At 37.6% G+C, this 26,518-nt stretch overlaps 5 protein-coding genes across 7 annotated transcripts; 3 read left to right on the forward strand and 2 right to left on the reverse strand.

Annotated features, from left to right (window-relative positions):
* Window positions 1-3,117: 3,117 nt before the first annotated feature.
* add3b (adducin 3 (gamma) b) lies at window positions 3,118-10,694 on the forward strand. The gene is made up of 15 exons (XM_079459311.1): window positions 3,118-3,316; window positions 4,167-4,409; window positions 5,200-5,335; window positions 5,494-5,645; window positions 5,763-5,843; window positions 6,045-6,194; window positions 6,311-6,454; window positions 6,605-6,703; window positions 6,788-6,958; window positions 7,362-7,622; window positions 8,014-8,130; window positions 8,219-8,308; window positions 8,431-8,545; window positions 8,891-8,986; window positions 9,663-10,694. Exons 2-15 carry the CDS (start codon window positions 4,188-4,190, stop codon window positions 9,962-9,964), a joined length of 2,136 nt encoding a protein of 711 aa, XP_079315437.1. The 5' UTR covers window positions 3,118-3,316; window positions 4,167-4,187; the 3' UTR covers window positions 9,965-10,694.
* smndc1 (survival motor neuron domain containing 1) lies at window positions 10,645-13,431 on the reverse strand. Of its 2 annotated transcripts, none has more exons than XM_079459313.1 (6): window positions 12,584-12,660; window positions 12,382-12,465; window positions 12,196-12,299; window positions 11,898-12,056; window positions 11,637-11,790; window positions 10,645-11,559 (listed from the first exon to the last, which is right to left on the reverse strand). In XM_079459313.1, the coding sequence occupies exons 2-6, from the start codon at window positions 12,412-12,414 to the stop codon at window positions 11,422-11,424; spliced, it is 588 nt and encodes a 195-aa protein (XP_079315439.1). In that variant the 5' UTR covers window positions 12,415-12,465; window positions 12,584-12,660; the 3' UTR covers window positions 10,645-11,421. The 2 variants fall into 2 exon arrangements, with proteins under 2 accessions (XP_079315439.1, XP_079315438.1); XM_079459312.1 differs by lacking the exon at window positions 12,382-12,465 and adding an exon at window positions 13,228-13,431 and having other exon boundaries at window positions 10,699-11,559; window positions 12,196-12,338; window positions 12,584-12,703.
* A 460-nt stretch (window positions 13,432-13,891) lies between these two features.
* Window positions 13,892-16,424, forward strand: bnip4 (BCL2 interacting protein 4). The gene is made up of 5 exons (XM_079458190.1): window positions 13,892-14,143; window positions 14,622-14,769; window positions 14,841-14,907; window positions 15,094-15,323; window positions 15,411-16,424. Exons 1-5 carry the CDS (start codon window positions 14,101-14,103, stop codon window positions 15,454-15,456), a joined length of 534 nt encoding a protein of 177 aa, XP_079314316.1. The 5' UTR covers window positions 13,892-14,100; the 3' UTR covers window positions 15,457-16,424.
* A 585-nt stretch (window positions 16,425-17,009) lies between these two features.
* On the forward strand, window positions 17,010-20,983 carry mgmt (O-6-methylguanine-DNA methyltransferase; the record flags this gene model as incomplete). The annotated part of the gene is made up of 15 exons (XM_079459359.1): window positions 17,010-17,074; window positions 17,452-17,608; window positions 17,728-17,791; window positions 17,989-18,044; window positions 18,151-18,224; window positions 18,298-18,366; window positions 18,462-18,543; window positions 18,718-18,835; window positions 18,953-19,086; window positions 19,254-19,380; window positions 19,671-19,759; window positions 19,938-20,003; window positions 20,082-20,241; window positions 20,309-20,545; window positions 20,925-20,983. 15 exons carry the CDS (start codon window positions 17,010-17,012, stop codon window positions 20,981-20,983), a joined length of 1,557 nt encoding a protein of 518 aa, XP_079315485.1.
* Window positions 20,984-21,653: 670 nt separating this feature from the next.
* Window positions 21,654-23,259, reverse strand: LOC306895752 (methylated-DNA--protein-cysteine methyltransferase-like). 2 transcript variants are annotated; one of them, XM_079459253.1, is made up of 5 exons: window positions 23,180-23,259; window positions 22,774-22,846; window positions 22,520-22,677; window positions 22,310-22,449; window positions 21,654-22,214 (listed from the first exon to the last, which is right to left on the reverse strand). In XM_079459253.1, the coding sequence occupies exons 1-5, from the start codon at window positions 23,226-23,228 to the stop codon at window positions 22,056-22,058; spliced, it is 579 nt and encodes a 192-aa protein (XP_079315379.1). In that variant the 5' UTR covers window positions 23,229-23,259; the 3' UTR covers window positions 21,654-22,055. The 2 variants fall into 2 exon arrangements, with proteins under 2 accessions (XP_079315379.1, XP_079315378.1); XM_079459252.1 differs by having other exon boundaries at window positions 22,774-22,898; window positions 23,180-23,256.
* Between the last annotated feature and the right edge of the window lie 3,259 nt (window positions 23,260-26,518).

Here is a 26,518-nt window from a genome sequence, read left to right on the forward strand (position 1 = left end):
GCTTGCACGAAAATAATATTTAATAATTTGATTGCCTGTAATAATAATCATAATAGTAATAGGCCCCAAAATAGCGATTATTATGCAAAACATTATACCTTGGTACTTGGTGGTTTTTCAATCTTACATGTATAATACAATTTTAAAGATATTCGTTTAGCATTTTATAAAAGTTCTTCTGGACCAGCTTTTAAACATATTCATTAAAAACGATACAATTGTTCTTTTTGTCACTGAATCTGCCAGGCCTAAGCTATCATTTATTTATCTTTAAAAGACCTTTATAGATATAAAGCATACCCCTCCACGTCCAGACTCTCAAAACGCAGAGACCTTTAGCATTTCTGTAATATTCAAAATAAAATCAAAAGTTCAGACTTCACTTGAAAAACATAGTCTGACATTGTTATATTACAGTATATATCTGATCAGCTCAAGTACGCTACTGTCAATTTCAAATATCACGTTCTTTACGAGTTTTTCTTAATTTTTTTACGTTTCAATACTAATTATTTTTATGTATTTTTATTTGTCCACAGACAACTGGTTGAAAACTTTTTCTCTTTTAAAGAAAGAAATGCGGACCTTGCGTAATGTTCCGAGCTACCGTCAAAAGGCTGCTTTGTGAATAAGACACAAAGGATAAACCAGAAAGCCAAACATAGCTTTACGTTTTATAGATCATGTGCGTTTTTGAAAATGTGTGTACATTTTCCCTAATGTTCTATAGTTCAACATTCATCCACTAGAGGGCAGCATGAGTCTATTCTGAGAAGAGAGCAGTTTAATATCCCAATAAAAACAAATTGGCAAGCAGAAAGAGCTGATCTGAGGTCAGCGTTGTTCTACATGTGATACTGCACTACACGCATTTAATCTCAGTCGGACAAGAGGGGGTTACTTGACTGCGAAAGATAAAAAGAGTGAGTGAATGAGAGTGAGAATTAGTGAAAGACAAGAGTGACAGACAGAGCTGTATTATTTTGCATATACCCATACAACCATACAATTGCACAAAACAATACTCATCCGACTTTTTTCTCTCTGTTATCCTCGTTGTCTTTCTGTCCCTCAGAAACACACATGAACAGTGAGTCATGGTGCTGTATGGAGTGTGTGTAGGCGGAGGTGAGAGCAGGTTGTAAAGAGAAAGACGCTGTAAATGTAGCAGTAGCCTACAGAGTAGCATTCACACAGAATATTCAACAAGAATTAGACACAAAAACGTCAAAGCAACAATGCACTGGTACCTGAAGCGATAATAATGTTTGCAGAATCTAATGATTGTATGTGCACATGCATTTTCCATATGGTGATATCTGAGTATTAACTAGGATGAATAAGACTCCAGCTCCAAAACAGAAAATATCCGTGTGTGCCGTTTTTAGCTAGAATAGAGCTTAATCACAGTCATAAGATGTCATGATGACCAACACCAGAGCAGATCTGCTCAGTTTTACAGAGCTGAATTGGGAGACGAGAGTCAGGACATATCTTCTTCACCAAATCCTGCAGAAAGAGCAGTGTGTGTATGTGTGTGTGTCTCAAAGATAAACAGCCAGAGGTTAAACAAGATCCTCATGGGAAATTGACCAGATGTGCTTTACTTGAGGCTTGAGACTTTTTAGTCTTCACGTCTGCCTCGTAAATGTTCACTTCAGTAGGGATGTAACAATACACTCAGCTCACGATTCACTGCGGAACACGATACTGGGTTTACGTTTAAAATTGCATCACCATATTAGTAAAATGATTTTTTCCCCAAAACATTAACCATTTTTAGTAACATTTGCTATTTTGTTAAAGAATTGACAATATTCAAGGATTGATTCTACCATTTTTATGTAAACTTAAACACTGAAAAAAAACTGTGAGAAAGAAAATCATTTCAAAATAAATTGCCACAGTCTACGATACATATCTTTACCGCTCTACGATACATATCTTAATGTTTTTGTATTGCGATATACGATATTTGGATATATTGTTACGCCCCTAGTTATTCGCCCATCTGAAAACTCAGAAACCACCTCCTTTCTCCTTTTATAATAAATGATAAAGCCTAGTATGTAAACCAGAATCCCAACCTACTAAAGGTCAGGCTAGAGTTCATGAGTGTGATGGAACAGGCACAACATTTTCAAAATGTCAACAGTCTCAGCGGAGCAATATACACAAGGGACAATCAGTAATTCTGGTCAAACATTTCCTGCCAACTTCTAAAAGGATCATTGTAACTAAACTATTATAAACAAATGTCTGGGTATTTGGGTGAGCTTGTCATGCTATAAAAATTCCATTAACAAATACTTTCTTCTAATGAAACTAAGCTTCATCCAAAGATGAATCCAAACTCACAAAGAAATGATTTAATTTGTACACTGAATAAATGATTTTTCTTTTATTCAAGAGTGGCCTTAATGTTATCCAGAAAATTCTCGTTGAATCTGTCATCCCAACTTATTGGGCAGTTTGTGGTGTTTTTGCTCATGTACTCAAGTAATTATTCCCTCAAACACATATGGAGTACAGTCACATAATGCTGGCGTGTACAGGGTTAAGAGTTTCAGTCAGAGAACAATGGCAGATGAAAAAGAACAGAGCCAATTATGAGTAATGTCAGATCCTGGAGGAAACGCTCAAGTTCAGAGCATGACACAGATATGGTGGTTGTCTGTGTTGGCTCAGGATATTAAATGTGTGGTCTTGTGAAGCCAAAAGATTAAGAAGATTCTATTAGACAAGAAATCAGATTCTATTAGACATGTTTTATTATTCTATTCTTATGAGAGTTGGATTTTAAGGCCAACCTACTACATGCCAATTTGAAATATGTTTTCAATCATTGTGTGTGTAGGTTCGGCTATTCTTGATCCGTCACAGTAAAGTGTGTATGTGTATTATTTATAGAGTGTAAAAAAACTGAATAGCCATAAAATGGGTTAACAACCCAGAATCCAATGGTATAAATGTATTTGTGTTTAATGTCCAACATCTGGCTCGCGTCTTCGCGCTTTTAAATAAACTCTCGGTGTGTTTGAAAGGTAAGGCTCCGGAGGTCGTGGTGATCCTGCCAAGGCGCAAGCAGGAGTGGGTGGGAAGGGTTGGTCACGTGATACTCTCACCAAGTTCCCACGCAAAACACTGCTCGCACGCGCATCCAGTGCGCGCTTGCTGCCCTAAACTCGCAACTGTGCTAAAAACTGCTGTTTAAATCTTGCGACTTTTTCACTTGGCCGAAGGTGATTTGTGGAGTTATAATGTTTCCCGTTGTGCCACTGAGAATAAACTTGGAGAGAAGCTGAGAACGTGCAAGGTGAGCATCGTGTGTTTCTTAGACTTGGTAAGATATTGTATGGATGCAAGACATTGCAACATAATACTTTGTGCCTTTTGAGATGTTTATTTTTAATATATCTGTAGTGTCTGTATTGGTATACAGTAGATAGCAAGATCGCGATTTGGAAATATTAAAGTATGTGGGTTGTGAAGTTTAATCTGATATATGGTTATATAACGCAGCTGTTACACAATGGCTATGTCTCTTAATGTTGTGAGCAGCCTACCTAAAAGCATTTGGGGTTTTGATTTGCAGTGATCGCCAAAAGCGCTGCGTGCGCCTATGAAGCCCAAAATGTTGCATGAACATACCGTGCCCAAAAGTTGCGTGCGCGCATATGGTTCCCAAAATGTTGCTTGTGCATAAATTTGCCCAAAACGTAATACGCGTTGTGCTGTTGCTAAGAAACCTGTCTAGATAGGCAGCTTACTAAACTAAGTTTTGAGTCACCGTCAATTGTGAACAAATGATGACGTTTTTTCATTTCACAAGACGTTTTAAAATGATGGGGTTTTGCAAAATAGAAGTAGATTCAAAAGAAACTTTTGAACTTTTACGCGTGTGTGTGAGGTGGGTGTTGGGGTGATTTTGGGTTGAAGGGGGGTTCAAGGTGACAATTGTTCTCGGTTGGGTGCAGACAGATATTCATGACTAGAGAATCAGCTGGATAGCGGACACACAGGTGTGTTTATCTGTGTGTGTGCAAATGTGTTTATTTGTGTGTATGTGTTTAGACAATTCACTCAATGTAATCCAAAGTGCTCTGACCTTTTTACATTCAAACAGCAATTACAGCTTCACAAGGATCTCGCTCTCTCTCTCTTAGTGTTGTGTGTTGTGTTTATGTATGAGTGCGGGTGATTGTCTTGAGATGAGTGTGGGTGATGTAGAGAGGGGGTCTAGCATCCGCCCCCCATCCAGTCTGAATGTGAAGAAAGTCTATGGTGATAGCACAGAAGAACTACATTCTCCAGAATCTCTGAGGCTCAGCGCCATGTCACCTGACCTGAGGCAGGACTTCAGTATGATGGAGCAGAAAAAGAGAGTTACACATATTCTGCAAAGCCCAGTAAGACTCCCACACACACTCACACAAAGTGAGAATGCTTTCTCTCTCTCCTCTCTCTATCTGTCCTCTCTCTCTCTGCATTTTAAAAGGAGCCCACGCTTGTGTTCGATTGCATAACAACCAACAAGTGGAAATTGGTTGCCCTTAGTAACCGTGCATAGATGATCAGAACTGCACGGAATGAATGAATAAAAAAGACCCTGAGTGATTTCTTTGTATAATGCTGCAGAAGCATTTTAAGGACACTTTTTCTATGAAGTTTGCGATCTGTTTACTCCCCTGGATTGCGTTGTCCACTTGTGCTCGGGTAGCAAGAGAGAAAATCAGATCGTACTTTTAGTGTCTTTTAATTATGCTAAATTTAGTGTAGCATAAACAACAACCATGACATTTAAGCCTGGTTTTGACACAGAGCACAGTCTTTCATAGGCTGTAGGCCTGGACCTTTAATTTTCCCAAACATGATTGATGTTATGGTATTTTATACACATGACTAAATATATAGCCGGTTTTGTTTTCAGTGATTTTTCAGTACTGTTACTAATATGCTATGAGCAAATCAGAAATGTCCTATTTTTTAGATACCGCCGCCCTAAATGTGGAAACTTTAGCCACACTTGAAAAGCTATGACTTTTATTGCGTGGATGATACAGTTTGAAAACCAAGAGGTATCTCTTGAGGCAAACATATTATGTCTTTTTTGTAAACACAGTATGTATGTCTCCCGAGTAAAACTATAAAATGTTTCTAGTACTAAAACGTGGATGTGTGTATCAATGTTTATCACAGGACTTTAAAGAGGAGCTGGAGAGTATGGTAAAGGAGCAATATTCTAAGGGCAGTAACTCTGTTGGTCTACTAGGCCACATCGCAAACCTCATCATCAGCAACACACTGAGTAACACTGGCCTGTACAGTCCCAGCAGTAAGTGCACACACACTTGAATTGACACTGTACTTTACAGACCCATTAAAGATTATTTACTGTTGCTCTGGTCAACAGATGGTAGGCATGCAATTCGCTTCTCCGTGTAGAAAAAAGGCAAAACCAATATTTTATGTGTTGACACACTGTGTTTCCAGGCATGGGGTCAGTAAGTCCAGTGAATGATCTGTGTGGTTTGGAGTGGTTTAATTGTTCTAAAGCTGAGAGGCAGGGTCGCTGCAAACTAGCTTGTTTATACCGCCTACTGGACCTGTATGGAAAAGCCCACTTTCCAAATACATACATTACTGTGAGTACTTATGTTTTGCTCTTATTGTATCTTGTTTAAACTCATTCATTTACTTTTATTATCTTTAACCGATTCTAACCTTCACTGACATTTCTGTCTATCATTTTTGTTCTTTAGCTACGTGTGAGCAAAGAGCAGGATCACATTCTCATTCTTCCTAAAGGACTGTCGTTTTCAGAAGCCACAGCGGCCAGCCTGGTACACATACACACACATTTGCTTTTATATATTGTGGTCCAATGTATAGAAACTTGTACACGTACACAGAAAGTAGCTTTTTATTTGACCCGAATTTGACCTACGAAGCTGGGCACCACAAATCTTAACAGTGTACAAATGGCATATACTATAAATACATCAACTGTATATACATCAGTTTAAAGTTTATGTTGTTCATAGGTGAAGGTGAATCTGATTGGTGAAGTGGTCGATCAGGGGCCAACCACACTACCTGTGGATATTTCAGGATTCAAACCGCATGCTGCCGTCTATTGTGCTCGACCAGATGCCAAGTGTGTTATACATACATACACACCAACCACAGCTGCAGTGAGTACACACACACACTAAGAATCACATTTGTTTGTGAAATCTTTATAGTACGCTATATCAATACATTTGAAATGAATCATAAAAATGTAACAAACAGATTTTGTGTTCTGTAGGTCTCCTCTATGAAATGTGGCATCTTACCCATTTCCCATGAAGCTTTGCTGCTCGGGGAGGTGTCTTATTTTAGCTACTATGGTGATTTAGACGACAAACTGGAGAGCATGGAATTGCAGAAAGCTTTGGGTCCCACTGCTAAGGTCCGTGAATTCTCGTACTCGTTGGCATGACAACCATCCAAAGTACACTGTAATTCAAATGATTGTCAACCTGTTTTTTATGTTAATATTTATAGTATTATTTCTGCTTTGTGGGTTGCTGGGTACTGATGCATTTCTGCTGCTTTTTAGGTGTTAGTGTTGAGGAATCAAGGTTTTTTGGCATTTGGAGAGACTACAGAAGAAGCCTTTCATTATTTGTACCACAGCCAACAAGCCTGTGAGATACAGGTACATGAACGTAAAATAGATAAAAACAAATAAATAAAATTGTGCAACTTCATCTTCTGCTTCTTTTTCTCTATCTCTCTGCAGGTTAGTGCTCTGCTTTCTGCAGGTGGTGTTGAAAACCTGTGCGTGCTAGACAGGGCAAGTCTAAAAGCAGCTCCTTCCATTAATCCCAGTGGAAAAATGTCAGATGGACAGATCAGATGGAGGGTTGGAGAAGCAGAATTTGAATCCCTTATGAGGATGATGGATAACTTAGTAAGTTGTTTTAAACCCTTTTTACAATTCTATATGTAAACACAACCATGTTGATATTCAATGCAACAGCATGAGCGTGATATTCATTTTATAAAAATTCAGATAACTTCAGACAAAAATTGGCCAATTTAGTTTGTATATTTTTAAACGCAAATCATTTTAGATTTGCTTGTTTCCAAGCAACGCACAGACTGACAGCCTGCCTGTGTCTGGAATGATCCGCTCTGGAACATCACAAACATAAAAAAGCTTAGTGATGCAAACAGTGAAATGTCCCAGCTTTTGTTAAACTTTACTTCAGCACTAATACTTGTTGTGTAATTTAGATTTTTTTAGAGTAAAATTATTATATAACAAAAAGAAAAGAGCATGTTTATTAACACGTGTCTGCCTTATTTACAAGGGTTACAGAACTGGTTACACATACCGTCATCCCATAGTCAAAGAGAAGCCTAGACACCATAATGACGTGGAGATCCCAGCAACAGTGACTGGGATGGGACAAGAGGAAGCAGATGGGTTCCCGCAGAGTCCTTTGCACTTACAGGCACAAAGACGAGACAGAGAGAGGATACGATGGTTGAATTCACCCAACAGCTACCTAAAAGTCAATGTACCTGAGGAGCCCACCAATGGCACCTGTAGCCCACATACCAAAACTACGGTATAGACACTAACACAATCATGCACCAACACAAAATGCAAATATCAGGGTTTTAGACAAAGGAGGATAAGTATTACATCCAAAAATAAATTCATGGAATGTCATGACCACAAATTCAATATGTATATTTTTATCAGGACCAACACGATCAAAGGAACTTTAAAATGTAATATATTGTTTTCAGGTCTGGACAAGTCAACGTGATGCAAATAGTAATATATTTTATGGTCAGCCCAAAAAATATATTTGAATCATTTATCCATTCATAATGACTAGTTACATATTTTTAATGTCTGAAACTGCTTGTCCATATCAGATCATTTCGCGTGAATCCTGTTATTACCATTTCCCCCTCGTTTTTTTGTTTAACACTTACACATTCACTTTTTAGTGGATGAAGTCAAAGGAGTCTGGCAGCTGCAAGGACACCCCAATTAAGATTGAGGACCCTAACCAATTTGTCCCACTAAATACCAACCCCACTGAAGTACTGGAAAAGAGAAATAAGGTGTGTGTGTGTGAGGGAGAACAGAACAGATTGTGCCCACAGATTGTGTTTCCTTCACTAAAGCACTGCTTTGTTTACGGTGGTTTAGATTCGGGAGCAGAACCGAGTGGATCTGATGACGGCAGGACCAAAGTCTCAGCTTCTGGCAGACATCGTCATCGATAAACCTCCCGGTCCTGTACGTAACTATACCAGTGAATCTAGCACGACACAATGCGTCTGAATGCATTTACAATCAAAACCAGCAAATTCAATACAGGTAAAACTATTACACAAGTCAAACTCATTGCTCTTATGTAGGCTTTCATTTATGAGGATGAGCAGACACCCTCTCTACCGCCCAACCCTTTCGACCAATCAGAGACAGAGCTTCAGGAATACACGCAAACTGTGGAGAATAAGTGCAACCAATCAGGTACACAGACTCTTTATTTCACATACTGAATTGCAGAATATAAACAAAAGGACATTGACATGTAGTTGACATGAAATGTCAAGCAGTAACAGCAGTGTCCTGCAGTGAGACATGCTACACGTAAACAACATTTTAATAATTCATGGTTGTATTGTCTATGTGTGCTGTTTACTGTTGCTTTTAAAAGTTGCATGACTAAAATGTTAAAATAAGGGAAGGTTGACTAGACGAAGGACATGAAACACAGCACACACTTTTCCTTATATGTAAAAACACATGTTGTAAAGCAATGGTACTGCATTTTAACCACGTGACGTGTTTTCTTGACGTATCGAACCCATTCAGAGGCCGATGAGGATCTGACAGATGGGGAAATGACCACATATGATGGATCCACTGTGTCCCTGTCAATCTCACCCCTCATGAGCCCAGAAAAAGGAGGTAAAGATGATGTCTCATTTACAGTGGGGTCCAAATGTCTGAGAGCAAAAATCTTCATAAAAATGTTGGATGCTGATTATATAATGTTTTCACGTTTACGGCTTTCTCAGCAGCGGAAGTCGTCATGGTTGGGTAAACTTCCATAGCAGTGAAATGGAGAATACCACAAATATTTTTTTTGCATTCTTATTTGCTCAAATAGCAAAAGAAAATCTCAACAATTGCATTTTCACTACTTTCAACGAAATAAACAAATTGAGTCTCATAACGACAGTCAAAAGACAGAATGATGTCAAATTTACTGTGACATCCCTAGATGCTGTTTAAGAAACACCCTCACGTTATTATGAACTGTTTGTTGATAATATAATACAAAGTATAATGTTTTAAATGTACATACATTTTTTTGAGGATTTACAATTGCTGATGAATGTTGTTGACCGTTATTTCACAATATAGTCTTGTGAAAAAGGTCCATTAATATAATTGATAAAGAAAGCTGTATCACATCTGAAAAATGCTAAATAGATGCATTTCTATTTAGAGTCTAAGATTTTAAGGCCGCACCAAGATGTTGGCTGGAACTGAATGAGTAATTTATTATGCTCCTATTTGAATACCAAACAAGTTGCAGTGTCAAATACATCATTGACTAAAAAGCTCTCTCTTTCCTCAGACAGTCTCTCAGCCTTGTTGCAAAGCAGCGATGAGCTGACGCAGGATGATGACCTCACTCTAGAAGTAACAGAGCTCAGCATCACTAAAGAGATGCAGGTCTCCATAACAACCACCGTTGCCAACGACATTTCCATCACCAGCTCCTCTGAAAGTCAAAAATCCCCCAAAAAGAAGAAAAAGAAATTCCGTACTCTTTCTTTCTTGAGGATGTCCAAAAAGAAAGAGAAGGAGAAAGGAAAAACGAAGGAAAAGGAAAAAGAGGATAAGGAAATAGAGGAAGAAAAAGAATGCAAGGACTGAAAGATAATGTGAAAGTGTGGTGAGTTAAGTGACTAGATGGATATGAGATGTGAAGGGAATTGTGGGTAATGTAGTTTCAATAGGGTCCTGTGATAAATGTATAGTATGGATGTTTATCTTTGAATTGAAGCAATGATTTGTATGTGTAGATATTACACACACACCGGGTGTTTAATTTTACACACGTTTTGTTAAAGCTATAGTAAAAACTAAAGCATTAAAAGTGTCTTAATAGCCTAATTCATAACAATGTCCTACACTTTTTATAAACTGTACACGTCAGTAGGTAATAATACATTTGTGTAAAATCCTTCAGGTATGTGAGAAGTTTCATGTGATAAGACATTCTGATGTCACTGTATGTTTAGATGATTTTAGGTGAAGACGAGAAACGTTATCATGGATTTATATGAGACTGTGAATGGATTCCTGCATGTCATGAATATTAGATTTTTTTATTTGATTATTGCGATTTAAAACGAAGGATGGCAGTTTAGTGTGATATACAGCCATTTAAGCTTTGCTTGGTCTATAGTTAAAACTTTTATTGATCGTTTATACTTGCGCTTTATTGATAGATTATAAAGTACTGCTCTATGTTTGTACACTGTTTTAAGATGTACTGTTAATGTTTATAGTTATGTTTTTTGTCTTTCCAGGTAAAAAAACAGCTTTTGTAATTTGCAGTGTCAGTCACAATGTTTTCTCTTCAATAAACATGAAGATAGTCAACTGTACATCAAACATATTTGAAAACTCATGTTCACTGAATCGTCACAGATCTGCTATAAATATTTACTGACATTACCAATTATGTATCAATGCTGTATTTAACACTCATACATACATGTTACATTTAACACAACCAAAAAAAGCATAAATTCTTGGTTTAGAAATGTCAACAAATCAATGTTTAATTGTCTCAAATATGTAAATATACAAAACTGAAAAGCAAATTCAACAACATATGGACTGAAGCACAATGCTTATTAGACACAAAATTTCAGAAAGCGAAAAATGCAAAAACAGCTTTATCAGTTTGACAATACCTGTTTTCCTGAATCTATGTATGAGGGTGGCCAGTAAATAAAAAATCTAGAGGGCAAAGTTCTCATCCTCTGCATCAATAAAAGTGTGCAGAGCCAGTCCTGATGGCATAATAAGATCCATAAGATGATACATTAAAACAGTAGCTGTGGGAACTGTGCTATACTTATAAGTAGCTGCCTGGACTCTTGTATTACTAGTTATAACATCCAAAAACTTTCAGTACAGAACAGCTCAGACATCCAAATTTTAAGCACCCGCTATAACTGGAAATACAGCAACTCTGGAAAGGTGCTACTATATTCATATTGTCCAATCAAACTTAGGAACTCTTATCTGGTATTTATCCGTTTTGTTTAACAGTGGATGTTGAGGTTGATGGGATGAAACTGACAAACAGAACAGATCAATCACTGGGGCATCAAATGCCTGACATTGTACTTTGAAGTGTCGTTGTACTGAGTCATGGGTTTATCTGCGATACCACAAGTGCCGACTCCAACCTTTCCATTCACACTCTCTGGTGATGCAAATATACTCCTCTTCACCTAAAAGGTTCAAATCAAACCACATTAGCTTTATAAAAGGTTAGAACAAAATTCTTAAAAGGAAATCTCATACACACCTGTCCTTTCTTATTCTTGGAATAGGCTTTATTGTTAAACTGCTGCCATTTGGATTTCTGATCCTCTCTCTCCTGCTCCAACTCCTTTATGCGCTGCACCTTCTTCTGAGCTTTTTTCTTCTTATATTCCCTCTGCTCTGCCAGTACCTCTTTCCTTAAAGAGAGAATTTAGATCTTTACATTATTTCATTCATTATCTTTTAAATAATTGCTGTTTATCAAAACAGACCCGTAAATACATGATATCACACGTCTACTTACTTGGATTTAGGCTTTCCATCGATCTGAGGCCTGCTCTTGCCCTCCTCTGCAGCTCTGAGGTTTTGAAGAGGCACTACCTCTGCGTTACCATAGCCACTGAAGGTGACTGCTGCTGTGCCATTCTCACCGTCAATCTCCTCGATCTCTGCCTCATACACCCTGTCAATCACACAGTACTGTAAGCAGGTGAGTAAAGATATATACTGAAATCCCTCGCCATAAAAGTTGCTGACCACCCACCATCCATTAACAGCCCTCCCAATCCCCAGCACTGTGTGCGTGATCGTATGATACTCACTGTCCGTCTTGATTCCAGACGGTCATGCAGCGGTCTCCGACTCTCCATCCGAGAGTGGACGCAGTTGCCTCCGAGCTTTTGGTGCTAGTGACACCCTCCGCTGGCTGTGATGTCAACAGGTCTTTTGTCAACTCAATCACCTCCTATAGTAACATATAAAAGCAATGATAAGATAAACATACTTACTTTGAAGAGTTTACGTCTTGCCAGCTCTATCATGACGCAAATAGAGGCTATCAGGCTTCAACTTAAGTGATAAAAAGTGCCCTCCTGAAAAACACGGCAGAGCACTAGTTCTGTTAATACAGGCTAACTATTAAAGGCAGAGAAAAAAAATTATTGCCAATAATGCACCCCCCCCCAAACACTGGATAATTCTGCTTCAAACCTGAAGATCCTTCTGCAATTTAAGCAGATCTTCATTTTCCGGATCTGTGGATAGTGCAGCCTCCACCTGCTGCAACTGTGCCTTGTAGTTGTTTAACTGCTTTGCCAATTCGTCAGACATCTTTAAAGACAGTATGGTAAACAGTAAACACAATGGCACACATAGAAAATCAAATAAAAGTCAGGTTTAAGTCACGTCTTTCCTACATACATGATAATCTAATTCACTTGGCAGATTGTACCGTACTTCGGCAGAAACGTTAATAATTAATGTATTATTCATAAAGAGCCTTAATGTAACTGCTCCACACAAGTACCACAGGTTATACCACAGCCATCAACAATAAAAGTGAAACGTTAGCGTCGTTTAGCTTGTGCTATTCTGCTAACTAGCAACAAACATCCCCCAAAAAGGCTAGAATGACAGCTGCAGCAACTAATTATGAATATTATATAGGTTATATATATACATATTACATATAAATGATATACTCCGTTCTCATTAAAAGTAAAGTCTTTGTTTTGATTGAAAATAAATGCTAATCACCGGCTAGCGCCCAGAAGTCGAGCACAAGGCCCCGATGTTTATATTTAACTATATACCTTAAGCGTGACAACCACTTATTATTTTAACACATGCCTTACCTCTAAAGATTCCTGGTAAAATGCTTATATGAAATATCGAGAAATTAAAGAGTTTGTGTGTCCATGTACTACAGTTTGTAATAAATAAAAAATCGCCCGTTCGTTGTTGTCTTTCGTTCCTTTCACCGACTCCGAGTCGACCTCTTACCGGATGTGACGTCAAGGCCCGGTATGATAAAGAGGTTCTCGCGGGCGTAGAAGTCCCAGAATGTTTAGAACGATTTCATTTTAACACAAAATTAAAAGTTATGTACGATTTGCGGTGAATATCTGTTTGTAAACAAAGGCTAGAGTACACAGCTTGATAATATTCTTTCGGTCCACAGTACTTTTTGCAGATAAAATATTACATTAGTTCAACCATGAACAACAAAACGTCCATCTCTCAAATTTGATAAAATTGACAAGAAAATCACAAGGTTACATTTAAAACCAGTTGTACTTAAACATTAATAAAATCAGACTCCACTGTAGTCGCTCACAAAAATTTAAAACTCACAAAATATAAGATGTAATTGTTAAATCACCAGCGAACAGAAATATAACGTTGAATTGATTCCTTTCTATACTGTGCTCAAAAACAAACAAAATGAAGTACTTTTTATTTTCTGTACATTATGTTTACGACACAATTTCCTATCAAACGACGTAGGGTGAGATTATTGGCTTAACGACCGACCAATCAGAGCGGCGCTTCTGCCTGTAAACAAAAGATTTCGTCATTGTATTTTAGAGCGCTGGAGATCTCCGTATGTTTCACAAAGCGAACTAGTTTTAGATCTACTGTATCTTCTATTCTCAAACAAACCAAACCACACCGCAGGTCACATTGCTCTCTAGAAGCGTAATTAAATTACACACGTCAAAACAACGATGTCGACGCAAAAGCTTATAACTCAGGAGGAAAGTCTTTATGGTGAGTTGAACACATTGGCAAGGATGATAAAGAACGTAAACAACTTCTGTCAAAAGAACGAATATTAATTGTTACAAACAATATTTGCTCGCATTGCTTGGTAAATTGGATTTGATAACAGTGCAAATAATGTTCTTTTGTAAATCTCGACGGTACATAATACGGTCACATTGCCAAGTCAGCAACCTCTTGTTTGCCTAAAGCAAACATTACTTTCTTATTTAAAACTTTGTTTGAGGAACGAAAACGTATTTGTGACAATAAGGGGATTCTCCCCTTCTCAAAACGGGTTATGTAAAATAATCTATTTTTAATTATTAACACAATTACACAATGATTATCTGGAGCTTGGGTGACTCCTGTTTGGTCCCGCTTTTTTAAACACATGGTGGTAAACAGTTGGGATCGCTGTATAATCACGTCTAAAGGACACTATGAACTCTATTAATGTCAAACTGATCTGCTTTTCTCTTTTCAGATTCGTGGGTAGAGCTTAATTTTGATTCAAGCAGTGAACACAGAGAGGGCACACCAACAATGTGTGATATCACAGACCTGGAAAAAATGCTTCTGGAAGCCCAATGCGAGTCCAGCAGTAGTTCAAGGACAAGCTCTCACTGTAGCAGGTGTGTACAAACCCTCCACTTTAAAGAATATAAATCGTGTTGTAATTAAGTGTAACATTCTCTTTCTGTAGTCCTCGACGAGTCCAGACACCTCCACTCGTCAGTCCGGCCTCTTTCAACACACACATCAATGTACAGGTAAAAGATTGTATCATTAAGTTTCCAATTTTCAAAAAGTACCTTTCCATAAAATTAAGGGGCACGATTTTAGATCTCTGGGTATGTCTGTCACCACAGAGCTCACATCATAGTGCTCACATAGAATTCAAGGGTTACCAGACTGCAACCAGATGTTATTATAAAACTTGGTTCTGTCCGTTCTAGGAGGAAGTTTTAAGAGAGAGTAAACAGGAAACAGGAGCTGTCATGAGGATCTGTGACTGGTCCAGCCGTCCAGAGAATGTACCACCCGCAGCATTTCTTATTAAATTGCCAAAGCGGAACAGAGTGAACAGCAAAAGCGCGACTAAAACCGACAAGGAAATGAACACAGATTTGCTAAAGATATTGCTTCCATCGCTAGTCCTTACGCACATCTTAATGCTTGGATTGGGGTAAGGCACATTTGAATGTATAGTCTTTCTCAGTTGTTCAGGTTGACCATATATATACAATTAAATGCTTACACATTCTCTCTGCAGGATCTGTATAGGACGACGTCTCAGTACCCAGTGTTCTGCTATCTGAGTCATAGCAAACATGTTTGTGTTCACTGTGTCTCTTTGTGAGGGTCTCTCTGGCATGGACCCAAGAAAGCACCTACAACTTTTTCAAGGCATAATTTTGCTCTCTGGACATTCTGGACATTGTAAGCGAACACTGTGAAAAAATGAAAAGAAGTAATAATTTTTTTCTTTGGATTTCCTGCAGAGAAAATGTTTGGCACAGAACACAATGTATCCAACTTCTGAGCTGTAGATAAGACTATAACCAGGAAATATGACTTATACATTTCTGCTTTTTGCTTTGAGTTTAAAGTGTTTGTTAACGATATAAACATGACAATTATTTTAGCATCCACATTGTAGTTCCTAAGCGGACCTGATTTTTGTTACATTTCGACTTGTTATTCTTGAAAATTAAAGCAAAAAAAACCTGATTAGTCTATATTAAGAAATCCTCATCTATCATATTCTGATAATCATACACTATTGAACATGCATATAATGCATCCATTCATTACAATGAAAATAAAGGATTTAAGTAAAAAAATAATGTGTACTGGGGGTAAGTGATGTTTGTTCTGAGAAGTGATACAATTTTAAAATAAATTTTAATGATTTGCGTTCATATAATAAATGTGAATCTAGATGGATTCTGTTAGTAATCTAAAAATCCTCAAACTAAATCATCTGTTTACAGACCAGCAGGCGGCAGTAAAACTCAGTTGCTTTATAGCTTCTTGTAATTACACGGTACACCACAAATGTGTGCAAAATAACGGTTCGGTTCGTCTGAACTACAGTAACATCACAAAATCAAAATATTTTTCAAAAATAACTTGACATTAATACTTACAGAGCAACGTGTATGCAGGCTGTTTAAAAACTGCTGTGCGTGTTTGTGAGTTATTAAAGAATGAAGAAAAATGACATTGATGTTGATATGGGAACTGATGATTTGACCAACGAATAAAATTGGCTTATTTATCCCTGTCTAATGAGTCAATTACAAGTTACATAAATGCGTTTCACATATTCAAAATTGTTCACTGATCAGCAGCACTAAACGACCTTAACCTCCAGATGTTCATTTTTCCAATTTTATTATTGGGACATCCATTATAAGTTGGTACTACATAGATTTATTTCAATATTTTAATTTCCCTTTACTGTAGACCTAACAATTCATTTAAAATGGCTTGAAAATACCAAAATGCACATTACATTATAAAAATGTACAATTTAAATGGAAAAGATTACAATTGATAACATAAATTCCGCATTACATAGTAATGATAAAGATTATTGTTATTAGGTTTTTAAATGAGATTTTTTTATATTGGTCGTATTGCTTAATGAAGGGGAAACAAATCCAATCCTTGACCCGCACTTTAAAACTATCAAAGTTTTGCTCTTAAAGCATCTGTCTGACAGCTTTATGTCCCTATATGTCTCAACCCCGCCTATGCAACACATCATTACATCCAGCCCATATTCTTAAGGGGTTTGGCTTACCTGAGGGAAAATAAGTTTGTTCGCGTTTCCCAGTGGATTCAGAGCTGGAAGAACGCGTGAATCATGAAGGAAGGGCCGCTGGGTGGTCTGGAGTCAGTTCGCCCAAATGCGAAACCTCGTACTCGCAGGTAAGCAGGTGCATCCCAAATTATGTCAATTTTTGACTAATATCATAATACTGTTTAATGATGTCAATTAATGTTGTGAAATACGTATATATGTAAGCACAGTCCTTTTTAAGATACATTTTAAGATAAATTATGGTAGCTATTTTTGTTAATTATGGTAGCTAATTTTCATTAATATGCGGTGGGCTCCAAAAGTCTGAGGATGAATTTTGAGGTTTCGTTTAGAAACTTGTAGCCTACTTCGTTTCATTATAAAGGCAATTGTATTTTCCTATATGCAATCTTTAGAAAAAGCGTTCTTATGTGTATAATGACATCATAGTATCACTGGAAAAACAGACTCCACACCAGCTTCCGTCTGTCTCTGTCTCCCACAGAGGTGTTGGTCTCGCCCGGGCACACTTCGAGAAACAGCCACCAGCCAAGCTGCGCAAGTCAAACTTCTTTCACTTTGTTTTGGCCTTATATGACAGTCAGGATCAATCTGTGGAAATTGAACGCACTGCGTTTGTGGGCTTTCTTGAAAAGGAGAAGGTCAGTTTGATGAATACTACTAAGAGAAATGTTTAAAACGTATAACCAACCCCAAAAGGAAATGAATCCTACAGTGATGAGTTACATTTATTTAATCATCAATATAATATTTGAAATAGGAGCCAGAAAATGAGAAGACTAACAATGGAATTCATTACAAACTCCAGTTACTGTACAAAAATGGTAAGTGCAAATCTAATTGTGATATTGACAAGTTATTGTAAAGTATGTGTGTTATTTGTTATGAATTGCATTAAGGCAAGCCTACTTTCAAAATCTACAATTCTCCTCAAATATTATTGTGTAATAATGTATAATAATTGCAATTGTTCTATACCAATGATGCGTTTTTCAGTTTCATTTTGTTTGATCTCTTTTAGGTGCCAGGTTAGAGCAAGATCTGTACATCCGTTTAATCGACTCTGTGACAAAAGAGGTCAACAATTCTATGCACTTTTCTTGTTTATGCAAAACAAATCTATTTCAGTAATTTTACCAATGTTGCTACTTATGTAATTAATGTTACTTTCCCTCTTTCTTAGGCAATTGTGTTTGATGGTCAAGATAAAATTCCTGTCATGTGTCGTGTTCTTCTCACACACGAGACAATGTGCAGGTAATTTAATGACACTATAACACACACTGATATACACAATCGCATATACACATAATACAATTTTATTTTATAGCCGATGTTGTGATAAGAAAAGTTGTGGAAACAGGAAAGAGACCCCGTCAGACCCCGTCATTATTGACAGGTAGGACACACACTCATGATCAAACACATACAGGTACAGTCGCAAATGTTCAAAATGTTCTATGTAATTTTAAAATCTTTTTTCTCTGAACTTAGGTTCTTCCTAAAATTCTTTCTCAAATGTAATCAAAATTGTCTGAAGAGTGCAGGGAACTCGCGAGACACACGTCGTTTTCAGGTGTGTGCACACAAATGTCTTTAGGAATTTAGGAAGTCTAATGTTAAACACATGTACAGAATAAGCTATGTGGTTTCTTTCACGTTTTCCTATAAAATAGGTGCACACTTAATATATTTAGTATATGTAGACGACTTCTATGTGGACCCTAACAGTAAAACCTGTGCACTGCAGGTGATGGTCTCCACCACAGCCTCTGTAAAGGGTCATGTTCTAGGCATTTCTGATAACATGTTTGTACACAACAATTCGAAACATGGCAGAAGAGAAAGACGACTGGAATTTGCTGAAGGTACAGTAATTACAAACATGCGTTGTAACTTTATAGCAATTTATATAAAAGAACAGTGTCTTGCATGTGTAATTTGAATTCTTGCACTGATATTTGTGTGTGTGTTTATGGATGTAGCTGAGGTCCCTTGCATTAAGGCGATCAGTCCCAGTGAAGGTTGGACGGCAGGTGGAGCTTCAGTTATTATTATTGGAGAACAATTCTTCAACGGTCTGGAGGTGGTTTTTGGATCAATGCTGGTTTGGAGCGAGGTGTGTAGCAATGTCTCAGATACGCATCTAAGAATGAATGAGGGCACTTTGTGCTTAGTTTTCATGATCTCTATATTAATTTGACTTGGTGAAATCTTCCAATAAAATGACCCCATGAGAAGATGCTTCGATTTTTGTTTTATGGGGAATGAAAATGTTTGTGACAGGTGATCACACCGCATGCGATTCGTGTGCAGACTCCACCTCACCACGTTCCTGGTGTTGTCGAAGTTACGCTGTCCTACAAATCGAAACATTTCTGCAGGGGAGCTCCAGGGCGCTTTATTTACACTGGTGAGAGTTGTGTTTAATATGTGTGTATGCATGCCAAACATTTTTGCTCATATCTGTACAATGTAAAGTCTGACATTCTCAGAGATAACATATTCTAAGATTGAAAAATCAATGAAATGTAATATTTGGTTTTGTCAGGGGGTGCTTTGAAACCATGGTGTAGATGAGCTTGTATATTTCCAGGAACAATATTAAGATTTTCTCTACAAAATAGTTTTTTGTGCAGTTACTTGGTGTCATTCTTGGAAGTTCCAACTAAGACAATCTCTTTTGTTTTATTACTTTTTTAGCGTTACATGAGCCAACCATCGACTATGGGTTTCAACGACTCCAAAGGGTCATGAATCGTCAACAGGGCGATGTGGAAAAACTTCCAAAAGTAAGAGAAAAACTTAAGCAAATATAATCTTGAGTTAAAAGACAGACAGAATAAGATAAACAAGTTTTCCCTGAGCCTTCATTTAGAACTTGATATAGTGTTTGTTCTGAGCTGAATGTGAATTTGACCACCAGCTGACAATCCTTGTGAATTTACATATATAATCATTGACTGACAGGAAGTCTTACTAAAGAGAGCATCTGACCTCATAGAGGCATTTTATGGAACGCCTCACAACAACCAGGTAAGTACGTTATTTTAATTCTGTAATACTTTATTAGTAATACTGAGCCCCTCATAACGTATGTGTATCTGGCTATAGCAAATCATCCTGAAGCGTGCACCTGACATACGAGGTGCCCTCCACAGAGTCCCACGGAACCCAAACCCACCCCACCCAAACCCGCAGGGAATGATGGGAGTCAACTCCTTTGACAGACAATTAACTATGAACACAGACTTTTCACAGGAAGTAGAACGAGGTATGCGGTGAGTATGAATATGACAACTGAATATGGTACATTTTTCAAAATAATCTCTTTCTTTCAGGTTTCAGTCAGAGTTTGAACATTGGCTTTTCAAGCAGCACAACTCGACAGTCTGACTTCAGTAATAGCAACGCGGGTATGAATGTGCAAGCAGACGCACGCTCGACTATGCCAAGACACATTCACCCATCCATGTCTGGGCACACGCAAACACGCACCAGCTCTGCGCCAAACTTCCCGCCGGCTGCCACACAGGGGGTCTTCAACAGTCCCACTACAGACACACAGCACTACATTGGTAAGAATAACTGGAGTGTTAAAGCACATTGATCCGATTTAAAAATAAGTATCAAAACTAGTAAAATAACACAAATTAACTGAATTGTGACTGAGTTGCATCCCTACAAAAGACAATGCAATACAAGTTTGATTGATACCTTTATAAATAGCCCACATTTCTCACACTCCTCTTTCTGATGTTTCTTTAGCAAAACAAAAAAGTGCATTTGCTCTTGTTCTAAAGCAACAGTCCTCTTCAACACAAGGCCCACCTCCTTATTTGTAGGGTGAGAGCAAGCCTACAACACAAACACACTTAAAACACATGCAAGTTACATCAGAAAGTTACACACATAACACATGGTAGATTAAAATTCTCTCTCTTGTGTCTTTAACAGCCATGGATGGACTAGCAAAAAGCCTCAAACTTCCCAGACAAGGTCAATCTCTATTCTGAACCTGATGATGATCTCAATGCAAGCAATAATATAATTTAATTCAGCATCAAAATAGCTTTTTACTGTCAGCTAATGATGTGAGTACCTTGTAGTGATCTGCTGTGACCCCTGGTGTTTGTAAAGAAGGAATGACTACTGTACTGTATCTGTGCTCTGATAAAACAATGTGATCAAATATGTAGGTGAGACCACGGCAACCCTATTGTTTTTCATCCAATTCTGTATATTCAAGAGAAAATGTAAATTCTGCCATGATTTACTCACCCTGAAGTCGTTCGACAAGGCTAGGACATCTGTTCATTTTCCCAATGCAAATTAAAATTGTTTCGGTCAGTGAGCTTTCTCACTCCCACCCATAGACCGCACCATAACTGACATTCTGCGCATATTAATTTGCATTGCGAAGATGAACGAATGTTCTATGCTTATTGAACAAGTTGAGGGTAATTCATGGAGTATAAACAAATACACTATATGTTGGTAATTAACTTCATTTAAATTGATTGAATCTATTTTAATTATGTAACAAAATGGGGATACAGAAGACTGATAATAATAGTCGAGTAATTCAAGAAATGGGGAATTCGACCCAAGACATGGGTTTTTGTATGGGTATTTGTAATCTTTTGCACTGATATCATTAAAAAATACAGATTCTTTATTTTCTTTCAACCCTTTTTATTCATCCCTGAAAAAAAACAAGGCTTGCAGAAAGATAAATATGGTCTACAAAATATCTTTGTATAAAAATATCAATATGCATCAGGGGAAAAAAACGTTGAGGATGTCAAAATATTTAACTTAATAAAGAAATAACAATTTCCAAACTTTTTCCACAATCCTTGGGATCAAATAAAACAGCTGACTATCAACAAACACCAAGTGTACTGATTAATCAATAACATCTATACAATGTTAATGTAACAATAATAGATTCAGCAACATATACAGAATTCCAACTCTGTACTGTCCAGCTTAACAACTAATGAAACGGCATGCTCTCAAAATTAACTGAAATGCTTAAGAGAACAAAATTTTTCTTTGAACAAGGAGTGAAGCAAGAGAAAGTCATCAAGTGGACTCTTCAGTCTTTTCTGGATTGACCTCCTCTAAAGCTTTTTTCTCATGAGTGAGCAGCCACACTTTAATATGATCTCCTTTCCCTCCCATGTATCGCCCACTCTCTCCTGAACTACACAGCACCCGGTGACATGGAACTATCAGAGGAATCTAAACGATTGACAGAGAAAAATATATGAGACCGATGTGTATAATTACATCACAGTCGAATACAAATCAATCTGCCATCACTGCAAGAAGCCCACCGGGTTTCTTCTCATAGCTCCGCCCACTGCTCGTACGGCCTTTGGATTTCCTGCCATCTCAGCTAGCTGCTTATATGTGACGGTCTTACCAAGCTCCACCTTCATAAACAGTGTCCACAATACTTTTGCAGTAAAGGAATCTGAAAAGTGAGAATAGCATTAGTTTTAATTGCTTTTCTGCATTTGTTTCTCCGAAATTGTGTGACTAACCATTCTGCAAAAGTGGATGGTGAAAGACAGGTGGAGGAAGAGAACTGACAGACTCTGGGTGGATGAAGTAACACTGAAGCCAGTCAACACAGCGCTGTAATTCAGAGCTTATTTCTGACTGCCCATTAGAGACCATATGTTGAGCAAGCCAATAGCGACTGGGGAAAAACACAACACGTGATCACACCTGACAGACACATCAAATCTATCACAATTCATCTAAATGACCGGATCCCTTGGATTCTAGAATTTACCTTGATCTTTTTTCCACTTGGATGTCAATGGTGTGTACTCCCATCTCACAGCCGGTTAGCATAATCTCCCCTACTGGTGAGCAGAGAGACACGTCACGCAGCAAACACGCGCCAGACATCATAACCTGCTCTCACACACACACGCACGCACGCACGCACGCTGTCAAAAATGCATCCATGCTTACAGCATCTTGTAGTCGCAACGCAAAGCTCAGGGATTCGATTCTCACATATAGGCCTACTGATAAAATGTGTAGTTTCAACGCACTGTGAGTGACTGAGTAAAAGCATCTGCCATATAAAAACTAATAAACCTCGAATCGCTATTTTGTGTGCTACGTGTGTATTTGTGTTCTTTGTTGTATTCGTATTGGATTAACAATCGGTAAAAGAATAATGGTATTACCCAACACGGTTGGAAAGACTTCAATTTCAACAGAAAAGTGACCGAGCATGTGTTGTTCAGAAATCCACTTCCTGCTTTGAAGTGAGGCCGAACGATGCCGTCAGAAGGACCAATCAGAGCACAGCGCACCTGCGCTCGGTGCTGTGATTGGATAATATTGCGTTTGGTCAGTCTTGATGACATATGGTCGTTGAAGTTCAACCCTTCAATCGTTGGATTATATTACTTTATATTTATTTCATCTGAAAATTGCTTAGACAACGTTTGCTGTTCTGTTCTGTTACATTTTACCTGCATATATCTTTCTGTCACCAAAAGCCCTTTAAGTAAATGCGCACTGTAAAAGATTGGAAACACCTAAAATATACTTTTTGTGATTAATTTAAACCGAAGGCACTGAATATGTTTCTTGGATTATCTCAGCATTCAAAAAAAAAATTGATATGCGACAACAGTTGCGTTTAATCGTCATGCAGCCTTTCTTTCTCATACTCAGGGAGGGGAAGCAGGATTTATGAGAGACAAACTCAATGTTCAGCATATGGTTGCTTCCTCCCCATAGTCAAGTTCATGCTTGAAGAAACGTGTATTTAAGAACGGAGGTATAAAGAACCGAGCTCCCTCCCAGTTAACACATCAATTGTTTGGGAGGTTAATGGGACTTGAAGTATCGACTTTTATGAAACACTGGGGTTCAGGCAAGGATGTTTCAACAATCTCAGACACATACAAGCACAGACTTACACTCAAAATCTCTCTAATGGGAGGATGAAAGAGGTGTGTCCCTGGGGAGATCTCTAGTCAGTCCTGTGATGCAATCTTATATTGTGTTTGATCATCTGTGACATGCTCTGCTTCCACCGCCCCAGGCAGTGCTGATCTCTGAACAGCTTCTTTAAGCCTTCACATACGGCCTTCTGCCACCTCACAAAAGAGCAATTTGTGTCTGCCAAAATAAAACTATGGGATCATGTTCAGTAAATGACAGTAAATGTCACCTTTGTGTAATTTCTAACTATTCTGTTGGTGTACAGAAGATGTTTTACCTGAGATAACGTGTTATCTGTTAATATATTAACAGGTGTAGGCCTATGTATATATACATTATAGGAAGTGATGTCACATCAGTTGAAAAACTAATTAAGACCACATACCGTCAAATATGATTAAATTGTTCAAACTCACACTTGAACAAGGGATACGCACCAAGGGGAGTATACTATAATTAGTCAACTGTAAATCACTCCTAGTCGTTTGTCAGAGATCAAAGACGAGATCAAACTGGATTATGGGTCAGAATGAGAATAAACTAAGATTACAGTTTAAAGATTCTCTCTTGATTGACAGAATGATGGTGTCTTGCAATGTGATCCCTCCACAACATAAGGCCCCCCTGGATGTTTTAATCTTCAAAGCATGTAATGTGTTCGATGAAATTAAAGTTTTCCTAAAGAACTGGTTCAGATTTACGAACTAAAAGGCAGATTTCATATATGGCAAAAACACATTTCCCTATATCTGTCAAATGCAGTGCACATGCTGTGCAGATGCTGCATTGCAGTTCATGCTCAGAGGTGATAACGTCTAAGCACTTTAATATGATTCATGTGTTACACGGCCCTGCGGTTCACACCATGTGGTCCCAGATATCACCTCTGACTCCGTTTGCATGGCCGTGATGTTAAACCACCACCCTTCATCCTCTCATTTGTGCACTTTAATTTGCTGTTAAGCAAAGTCATCACTATCAGAGGTGTCAAGCCAAATGCCGCTATCAAAATCTAAATGTAGAAGCACCTGAAAAGGTAGACGTTTAATGGTTGTGTTAACCAGCTCAGCTATTTGAACACATGCTTGACACACTTTCTTGGAGCCATACTTGCACTGAAATTGAACATGTATTTTCATATCGTGGGGCATAAAGTGATACTTCTGTCAAAGTTCTGTCAAAAATTCTGTCATCATTAACTCACTTTCGAGTTGTTCCAAATATGTATACATTTCGTTCTGATGAACACAGAGAAAGGTATTTGGAAGAATGCTTAAAACCAACTGATCTTGCCCCCCATTGACTGCAATAGTAGGAAAAATTACTTTATCATTAAAATTACTTTATAATTTTGTTGTGTTCTGTTGAACACAATATAAGACATTATTAAGAATAGGACAGCAAACAGTTCTAGGGCACTTTTGACTACCATTGTATTTTTCCCTACTATGGTATTCAATGGGCTGCTAAATCTGTCTGGTTACAAACGTTCCTTCAAATATCTTTCTCTGTGTTCATCAGAACAAAGACATTTATACAGATTTGGAACAACATTACACAAAACGTTGGCAGTAAATATGGCTGAGATATCTATGTGCTTTAATAGGCAGTACAGTTTAAAATGTTCAAAATGAACCAACTTTGTTTGGACTTGGCTGTGAGACCAGAGATTTTTTAAGATAAAATATGCTCTATATGTGAGTTGGATCCACAACATGACTGGTTTCTTGAAATACTGTGATTATAAATTCTTTAAAGATGTAATTATTAGTTGTTATCGTTGTGTAATGTGTAATGAATACAGATGAGAAATAAAAAAATTCTCTCTGCTTTCATCCTTTCCATACAGTGCATGCAACCATGTTAATAAAGTTTATGTTATGTACGTTGAAGGTATATATTTAAATACATAATGTTTACTTTCCCCAGTATTTTTGCACTATAGTGGTTTAAGCAAGGGAAGTTTGTATTTTGCATTGTGTTGCACACAGCAGGCTCTTATGAAAAAAAGTAAGTAATGGGGGCCTGTGCCCCAGTAGAGCTTAAGGTCTAGAACTCCCCTGGTAAATGATGACAGAATTTTCATTTTTGGGGAAGTATTCCTTTAAACAGCAAAGCATAGCAAATGTCAAGGATGTGGGTTTGAATCCTATGAACTGTTAAACTGCATTTTTTATTATTATTTAAAATGTACTTATTTAAATCTTGTAAGTATATTTAAATCTGTTATCCTTTCCTCGTTTAGTTAAAATGAATGTCCACTTCCAAGGAGAAAACTGAAAGAATATGTTTACACTGATGGTGTGTTTATTGATCACAGCAGTCATGTTTAAACAGCCAAAAAAAATTAACAATTTAACTAATTACAGCCTAATACACAAAAAATAGAAATAAAAAAAGGAAGAAAGTGTTTTGGGTTACATATATCCTGGAACAAGAGTGCCACCATGTGGATGAGAAGTTGTGGAAACGTGTACGCATGTTTTTTTATTGAAAAGGTCTTTTGATTATTTTATCAGTGTACAAATCATTGTTCTTTAAACACCTATAATTCAAATATCTTTATGTTT

This window comes from Barbatula barbatula (assembly GCF_947034865.1).
Source record: "Barbatula barbatula genome assembly, chromosome: 6".
Taxonomy (NCBI): Eukaryota; Metazoa; Chordata; class Actinopteri; order Cypriniformes; family Nemacheilidae; genus Barbatula; species Barbatula barbatula.